General features: G+C 43.9%; 1 protein-coding gene across 1 annotated transcript in view; it reads left to right on the top strand.

The window, feature by feature from the left end:
- The first annotated feature begins 529 nt into the window (after positions 1-529).
- The window catches only part of CACNG3 (calcium voltage-gated channel auxiliary subunit gamma 3), a 101,422-nt gene continuing 92,434 nt past the window's right edge, over positions 530-9,517 (top strand). Inside the window, exon 1 of the mRNA XM_027527675.1 lies at positions 530-1,670. Within this exon, the coding sequence (XP_027383476.1) occupies positions 1,460-1,670 (211 nt within the window). The 5' untranslated portion in view covers positions 530-1,459. The remainder of the gene's footprint in view (positions 1,671-9,517) is intronic.

The raw sequence follows: 9,517 nt of genomic DNA, 5'->3' as shown, positions 1-9,517 counted from the left end.
CGCAAAATGTACGGTTGTTAAAATATATGTGTTCGGAGATCAATATCTCACACTCCATGGGCCCAAATCCCTAATATGTGCATAATAGAATCTACATACTTCTGGCTCCTTCTGTCTTTTAGGAATACATGATCATATGTATATGAACAGTTCCGGGTCTGATCTGAGCACGTTGTCTCCGTTGTAAACCAGAGCTCCAGAGAAAGGAGGGTAGACATATTGGTTTGTTTTCTGGGGAACCAAATTGAGACAGACTATACACAGATGTTCCTGTGACAACACTTTTTGCCTGCCCAAGTGAGCCATAGAACCGTTGCCCCGAGTCGCCGGTCCCTTTAAGAAGACTCGGTCTTCCCCAATGGGCTCCAGCGGCGCCCGCAGCAAAAGGCAAACTTGCCTGGCTCATTGGTGGTGGGGGAAATGCCGCGTCGGGTGGGAGCTGAGAGAGCGCCAGAGTGCGCTGCAGGCTCCTTTCCCCTTCCCCTTTCCTTAACCCTTCCGGGAGCGGGGAGCGGGGGAACCGGGTCGTGCTGCAGCGCGCCTGAGGAGCCGGGGCGCTGACTGCCCTGGGCTCCCGAAACTTTGCGCGGAGCGTGGGTTGACTAGGTTGAGAAGAGCAGGTGGGCTGGCCTCGGAGGGGCGGGAGGAAGACCCACCAGTCGGTATCCCAGGTCTCTCGCCCGGGCGTTAGGAAGGCGGGGGTGCAGCAGCAGCAGAGGAGCTGTCCCTTCAGCACCACGGACCTAAAGCCTGGTCGTTAGGCAGGCGGAGGCGGGGCAACAGGCGGGGAGCTGTCCCTTCAGCACCGCGGACCTTTGCCCTCCGATGAAACCTCTCGGCCCCCGCCCCAGGACTGTCTTTTCTCCAGTTTGAGCGGGGGTGTCGGGAGCAGGCGGTGAGCTTTCCTGGGAGGCTGGGGAAGCAATGAACACTCTTCTCAGCGACTCGCCTCCCAGCAGTGCTATTTTTTGCCATCCGCCCTCACCCCCAGCACACGCGCTCGCACACACACGCACGCACGCACACACACACACACACACACACACACATAGCCCTCTCTGGATTTCTTTGCCTTGAGTCTCCCGGGGCTGTGAGGAGCTAGGCGCATCTCAGATTGAGCTGGCAGCTCCAGGCTCCAGAGCCATGCCCTGCACGGACCCTCATCCTTACCAAGCTCCCGAGGAATGAAAGGAAACCAGGGACCCTCAGAAGGCAGCGGTGATGTGGACCAACCCCCTGGAGCCTGCACCCTTCCGAGGGCCATAGGCGACCGAGGGAACTGGAGAGAGCTCCAGACAGGAAAACCCAGCTTTCCCAAAGTCCCTGTGGATGCCGACAAAAGGAGACCCGAATTTTTGGAATAGCCTGTCCTAGGTTACCCAGCTGCAGAGTGATTTTTCCCCTCTGGCATTGAATCTCCCTCTCCAACGCCCAGCCGTCCAGAGTACCATGAAGAATTATGAGGATGTGTGACAGAGGAGTCCAGATGTTGATCACTACTGTGGGAGCCTTCGCAGCTTTTAGTTTAATGACCATTGCAGTGGGCACGGACTACTGGTTATATTCCAGAGGTGTGTGCAGGACTAAATCTACAAGTGATAATGAAACCAGCAGGAAGAATGAAGAAGTAATGACCCATTCCGGGCTGTGGAGGACCTGCTGCCTAGAAGGTATTTACTAATTCCTCTCAATGGCCCCAAACAATCCAGTTTCTGATTTTTTGCTATTCCAGTGTGTGGTTGGGGAGACAGAGGCAGTGTTGGGGAAAGAGGATAGTTCGAATTATTGCCAAGAATTTGCAGATGTCCAGACTGTTCCAAGAAAGACTAATGCAGTGTGGGATGAAAGGGTTGGGTCTTGTTGGTCGTTTTTGGTATGAGCTTCATGAGATGAGATTTTGTGGCTCTCCGGGAAGCTTCTGCAGTTGAGAAAAGTCTTCAAATCTAAGATCCCCAGGCATATTGTGAACTACTTTGCTTTGATCTCTGGCTTTAGATGGGGTCTCTGGCTCTGCTTAAATTGCATTTCAGTGGGGAAGAGGTGACAAGAGAGGAAGGGAAGGAAGGGAAAGCAGCAGGGGGAGAGAGAGATTGATTATGACCTAGGCTGGCATACTCTCAGCTATTTCCTGATTTCACACCATAGTCTTATCAGTTTAACTTCTGAGTTTGGTCTAACTAGATATTTTCATGAACTTCCATTGCCAATCAGTTCCAGACTAACCTATATGAACCTCTACATGCACACACACACATATTTTATGAAAACATTAATACATATTTCTCCATTTGGGATCAAAACAAAACTGAAGTCTAGGTATTTAGTGTCCACCTGTCTTCTTTCCTAAAGCATTTGCAAAGCCAACATATATTTCTATGACATTTGCATAAGACTGATTCTCAAGAATCACAGCATACCACTTCTCATTCAAAAAATTGAAGATTCATTCTAAATTACAATGAAGAGGACTAACTAATTTTAGAATGTCAAGCCTGTCTCGCTATAAACTTGCCTTCAGAACACCAGAAGTCACTCTGGATGTCAGTAGGAGTAAATTAAAAAATAGAGAAGGAAATCAAAGCTCTTTAGAGACTGTGTGCCTGAGGGGAAGGAACTGGATTAGAGGGGCAGAAGGGAGTTTTTTCAGGCTTCTGAGGAATCTGTGAAGCTTGTCATAGTGATGAGCAAGGAAATCTGTGTTTCCTGTGTGCTTTCCTTCCCTGCCTGCCATTGGTTCTCCATGCCTGCATTCCCACAGGCTGGCATTTGTCAGGGCTTCTTGAGAAGTTGCATTTACGTAAATTGCTTAGGAAATCGTGCTATGACATCACTTGCTAGTGTAATATTGCATCATTCCCTGGCCTTCCTCCCATGATCTGACACTCTGAACAACTGCTCTCCTGACTGTAGCACTACTAGAGTTGATTCTGTTTCCACCGCAAATTTGCAACTGGTGGGAAGCCCAGGTAGGAAAGGATGACTTTAAATGCAACAGGATTACTGCACTTGCTGGCTGAAGACCTTGGTAATGCCGCAAACTATCTATGTGACCTTGGCTAAGACATTTACCTATCCAACCCTGAGCATATTAATCTGGTAGATGATTAATTTGGGATAGGTATTCATGAATTAGCACTATCCAAGGGTCTTATTATAGCCAATGTACTGACAGAAATTCTTTCCTAAACTTTGACAAAAATCTGATATCTGTGATTATTTGTAGTCAGATATGGTGAAGTCATTTACCTTAGGGAAATGCCATAATTCTCTTTCCAATGTTAACAATAAGGAATTGAGCCATCTTTATAAAGCTGCAATTTGGTGGATGTTTTGGTGTCTATGTGATTCTAAGGATGACATAAAAAAATCTGAAGTGGCTTCCAAGCCAAAATGGCATATAGGTAGACCATGTTTCATTTATTTCCAAATTTTCTGCCTCTTTGATGTAAATCTGGGTATACACAATTAAACCCCAGTTTTGGCCTCCCTCATTAGGTCCTAAAATTCCTGAATCCTTGTTCAGAATTTCTCAACTGATGGTTTCACTTTTCTCCAACATCATGTCCTACACCCACAGTTTGTATAAGGAATTGGAATCCCACCCAGGCATTATGTGGGCTTAGTGGGAGAAGTGAGGATTTGAATCAAGAAGAAATTGGATTATCCTAAGATATGTTCTTGGTCAGGTGAATTCTTCTAAGAAAATTTTCTTGCAGTCTCCTTGCAATGTGACCCAGGTATTTTATTTTTTACATTTTTGAAGTATTAATACAGTGAGCTGCACAAACTTTAATGAATCACAATGAAATTTTAGCTATGTGTTCACCCATATAATCAACACCAAAATAGGCCTAGATGAAATCTGAAGCTAAGATTTTCCTTCATGCAATGAACATATCAAGTGTTCAAGGAATTTGCAGGAGCATCTGCTTTATGCACAGGAAGACACATGCAGGAGGCAGCATCCATCTTCTGCTGGAATGAAGGTGTACAGCCATCTCCTGCTCCATAATCTCTTGTCTTCCAAAGCCTCAGCATCTTCATTTTACTGGCCCTTTAAGTGTCAAAGGATAACTGGGTGGGAGAGGGCATCCATACTTTTTTAAGAGTCATGAGAGAATGTGGCTATTTCGTACAAGAAGGAGAGAATGCTCCAGAGGGACATGACAGCTGTCTGCAAATATCTGAAGGGCTGTCATATGGAAAAGAGGCTCAAAATGTTCTATGTGGTCTCAAGAGGATAGAATTAGGAGCTAGAGGAAAACAAGTTTTACCTCAGTATAAGTAACTCCCCAATATGTCATAAGAAGCTTTCAGAGGTTATGAGTTGTCTACTACCAAAATTATTCAAGTATAAGAAAACTACATTAATTGTTTCCAGATTTAACTAGTCATCAGAATCACATAGAGAGCTTTAAAAAGTAGATAATAAGGCCCCACAACTAGGTTTTTGGCCTCCATGGGTCTGCGGTAGGTCACTTGGAATCTTAATTTTCTGAAAGTCTTCCAAGCAATATATGTTAATGCCAAACCACGTTGAGTATTTACAATGGGTCTGGGAATAACCATGTGTGTTAGGAAGGATCACATCTCTCAAGTGAGAGAAGAGATGTTTCCAGTTTTCTTTTCTGTAACTCAGCAGAACATCATACATATTTAGCACTTATTATGTGCTAGGATTGTGCTAAGAACTTTGAAAAACTAACTCTTTCATCTTCAAAGGCTGTCAGGGTGGTGGGTATATGTATTAGCCTCATTTTACAGATGAGAAAACTGAGGCCTGGAGAAGTTATAGAACTTGCCCAAGGTCTCATACCTAAACTCAGCAGACACTACTGCACCTAAGCCATGTTGCTCCACCTAGCCCTTGCTAGAGAACATTAATTCATGCTCCAGAGGATAAGTTGCTACTGGTACAAATATAAGCCTGTGAGAGAACCCAAACACATGGGTTTTTCCATTCAGAAGCCCCAGATCCCACCATGCTTGTGCAGCATCTGCAGGGGTGTAGGAGCCACCAGACAGGCAAAAACTCAGAGGCAGTAAAGGACACTGTTTGAATGAAAAACCAATCAACCTATGTAGAGACACCCACACTGAGAAGCCAGAACAAATGCCTGACTCATTAGCTGGAAAGCACGCTAGGCATTCACAAGGCGGTGCCCCGACCTGCTGTGTGCTCTCAATGGCGGCATGTGAATTTGAATGAGAACATGTTCAATATGTGATTCTCTCATTAAGAAACCTCTTGAAGTTGTAGATATAATCAAAGGGATGTGTTTAGATAACAGAAAGACCACTGGCTTAGTAGGAAGGATGCTACGAGGTGCTAATCACATTCCTATCTCTAGCAGTTGTGTATGTTAGTACACGCAGCAGTTGTATATGTAAATTGTGTATGTTATTTCCTCCTTTGGAACTTAGTTCACCCAGTTCTAAAGAGAGAGCTTCAGGTAAGATTAGTAAGTAAGTAAAGTAGCTCTGTCGTGTCCGACTCTTTGCGACCCCATGGACTGTAGCCTACCAGGCTCCTCTGTCCATGGGACTTGCCAGGCAAGAGTACTGGAGTGGGTTGCCATTTCCTTCTCCATCAGGTAAGATTAGGAAGAAACAAATCCAAACATCCCTGTGGACTAGGCAAGTGATGTAAAGTGTGAAGCAAGTATTTCGCAGTCCTCTTAGCTCAGTTCTATTGTTGTGAGAAGAGGAGTAACACTGCAAATGAGCTGTCCATGGGATTCTCCAGGCAAGAATACTGGAGCGGGTTGCCATTTCCTTCTCCAGGGGATCTTCCCAACCCAGGAATCGAACCCGTGTCTCTTATGTCTCCTGCACTGGGAGTCGGGTTCTTTACCACTAGTGCCACCTGGGAAGCCCATGAGAAGATATCCAGTAACTGAAACTTGGCTTCAGTGTGGTGGCAACAGAGAGTGGTGGGGACTGCAGCAAACTGGGAACAATTGCTATGTGGCTTGAGTTGATTTTCACTCTGGGAAAATGGATCCCAAACTTGGCCCAATGCTCCAAATTTTAAAAAACCAGATGTTGAATCGTCTGACTTTTAAAATGTGGGCAACTGGCTTAACTTTTTAAACACACAGTTCCAGCCAAACCAAGCTCACTTTATGCCTGAATTTGCCCTGTGGGTTGCCTTTCGAGCCCTGAAAATGATCTAAAAGGCCCTTTAAATCCTAATTTCTGATATTTTCCGTAATGAAGTTGTCCTTCATTAAGCGAATTATCACTTTTTCAACTCATTAAAAAGTTGCTACTAAGAAAAACAAAAAACACTTCGGATTTTAGAATAGGGAACTTAAAATTATGAAAAAGAAGTTCAAGAAACTGATGTTTCTGCTACAGATGGGCCTGGATGATATCAAACATCTGGCTGAAAAACTGGAAAAAAAATTAGCTGGTCATTAGAAGTTCTCCCATATTTCCAAATCTCCAGATGGTTGACTTTTTCAGCCAGATGGGGTTCCAGCTTTATTTATGTGTTCAGAAGCCTTCGGGGAAGCTTCAAAGATGTGGTTGAGGACAGGGATGGGAGAAGGACATGAGTACTTCCTATGTACCAAGCCCATTCTAGGTGCTTTAACCTATATTAATTTACAATTTTCACATCTCCTGTCTGCTCCCCAGTAGAATATAAACTCCATAAGGATGGAGATTCTTGTCTACGGGGGGCACTACTATATCCCCAGAGCTTAGAAACAGTACCAAGTAGACCCTTCTGCTCCTCTGCCCTAGATTAATGCTGCACCTCCCCTTAAATGTGGGTGCAGAATGCGTCTGAACTCTCTTTCCCACTCCTGACCTTCCTTGTTCCTTTCTCTCCACTTTTCTTCCTTGATCTTAAAATCCAAGAGGCAGACAAAAGAGAGAAATGGGATGGAGGCTTAAGGCAGGATGGGAGAGACTGACCATGACTGTGTTTGGGGGCAGGTTAGGATTTGGGGAAGTGGCAGAGGCTGAGGTGTGAGCATGACTGACATTCAGCCAGAAGATGTTTATATAGCTATACTAGATGTTAAAACATGGAAATACTTCCTTATCTGTTGATAAATAGTATCTGTTGGTTCCCCTTACTGATGAATTCAATATAATTTGACATGAGCTCTCTGTGTATTTTAAGAGAATTATGTTTTTGACAATTTGAATGGTATACTCCAACACATGAAAGTATCCCCAATAAGACCAGTCCTCACCAAAACCCCACCACTAGCCCTTCCTCGAACCACTCAAACATCCATTAGATCCAACAAGTAAAAACCTGGCCCAGCAGGGCCATCAGGATCGTGTTCCAGGCCTACAGAAGCATCAATTCAAATTGGCTCATCTTATGTCCTACTGGTGGTTAAATATTTTTGGATCTTACTCTTAGCTATGCCATTCTTGATGGAAAGAATTCTCTTTTTTCTACCTCAAATCCAGACTTCTACCTTCTGACTGTAGCATTCTACCCATCTGAGAAAGTAGATAGCTCAGATATACTTTTTGCTTCATCATTTGAGATGTTATCTCTGGATTGGAATAAAGACAAGTGACCTGCAATCCAAGGCTGGGTGATCCATGTGGGCTAGTAGCGTGGATGATTAGTGTGAGTTACCAGCACATATGGAGAACAGCAACAACAACAACAATGTGGGCTAGTAGCGTGGATGATTAGTGTGAGTTACCAGCACATATGGAGAACAGCAACAACAATAAGAAATCAGGCAAAAAGATGGGTATGCCCTTTTAATGTTTAATATCACAGGGTAGTGTCTGACAAGCTTATGTAAGTGGTCATCTAATTCCCTGGAAGTGTACCTTTGTTTGACCTAGCTTTTATTATAGATTCAGGCCTAGCTATATAGTTAAATGTTTACTTGTAGAAAACTTGGGAAGATGAACATTTATCTTTTTATTCAGTGGAGGTACAAATAGTTTCTGTTCATTAGAGGAGATAACTCCAAATGTTGTGGACAATTTGCCCATTCCCTAGGACATTAGTCAGTTTTATATATAACTTAACAATATTATTTCAGTTTTTTTCATCTAAAAAAGAAAACATAACATCTTTCTTTGAGCCAGCTTTGTCATTCTGCTGGTTCCCTTCACTGATGAATTAAATAAAATTTGACATAAGCTCACTGTGTATTTTAGTAGAATTATGTTTTTAACAATTGAACATTCTACCCTAACATGTGAAAGTATTCCCAATAAAACCAATGTTTCTGAGATTGAAAAGAAGCCTACAAAAACTCCAAGATTGATTTTTTCCCCCTCATTCTATGACCCTGCCGAGAGCCCATTTTTCAATATAGAAGCAAATGGGCCTTTAATAATTTATGGAAGATCCCAAAGAATATTAAATAATAGCAGGGGCTTTGGGGTCAGGTAGACCTGGTTTCTTACCTGAATCCTGCCATTTTCTGGCTATACGACTTCAGAGATTGCCAACCCTCTGAGCATGAGTTTCTTTACCTGTACAACAAGTAAACAAAAGTAGCAAGTACTTTCACCTGTTTCTTTCTTAGTTCTTAATTTATGTCTTATGGTTCCTTCATGCCTCTAAATAATATGTTGACTAGTAGTCCTTGATTCATGCGTTTTAGACAAGATGCATTTTCTAAGACAAATGATTTTGCTTTCTTAAACTACTACCCTTCCTTCAATACTTTTAGTTTCCCAATAAGTTACCTGTGGCTTCCAAGAAGAATCATTCATAAAGCCTGAGGGCAGCTGGCATCTCATTCCTGGACTGGATACTAGCTGAGGCAGCATGACTGCTCATCTGCTCATGTGCACATTTTAGCAAGGAAGTCAGAAGACAAGAGCAGGGCTGAGAGAGAGAATGGCAGTGGGGCGGCCTGTTCGGAAGGGAGAGGTCTTATGAGTTGAGTGGATCTATGGTGGATACCTGAGAGCTTATGCCATTTTGTTCACATCCCACCCAGGAGAATAGCCAGTTAGGCAAGTAGACCCTAGACAGGGCTACATGATATTCAGGAAGATTGCCCTGCAGTCTGTTGCCCTGCACAGGGCTGCCTGGCCAAGGGGTCAAGCAGAGATTAAGAGTCAGTCCATGCGCCATTCCCCAAACCACACCTGTTGATCCAGAACTGAGTCTATCCAAAGGGAGGCAGACCTTTAAAAGCATAAGGGTTCTGTATGGGGCAACTGCAGGTCCAGCAGCATAGGGCTATGCATTGCCAGTGATGGGAGCCATGGTGGGATGGCAAAGACTGACCAGACTCAGGTATCTCACATCAGGGAAGGAAGTTGCAGTGGAAGGTCCACAGGGCCTCCAGTAACTAATGCACATGCTTCTAATGGGAAGTCAATGTGTTGACTCCTGCATGCAGAGAATCTGACCATCAGTGTTAGATGCAGGAACAGTAGCAATGAACAGTAATGCTTTGCAAATCCACCCGCTAAATAAAGTAACATTTTGGCCTTTTTTCCTTCCTGTTCTTGGCCACAGCATACTGAATTTACTCCCAAATGAAAGAGGGAAGAGTAAGGAAATAGC

The sequence above is a fragment of the Bos indicus x Bos taurus genome, chromosome 25, assembly GCF_003369695.1.
Source record: "Bos indicus x Bos taurus breed Angus x Brahman F1 hybrid chromosome 25, Bos_hybrid_MaternalHap_v2.0, whole genome shotgun sequence".
Classification (NCBI taxonomy): Eukaryota; Metazoa; Chordata; class Mammalia; order Artiodactyla; family Bovidae; genus Bos; species Bos indicus x Bos taurus.
The sequence above is the reverse complement of the archived record's forward strand: the minus strand, read 5'-3'. Positions and strand labels throughout refer to the sequence as shown.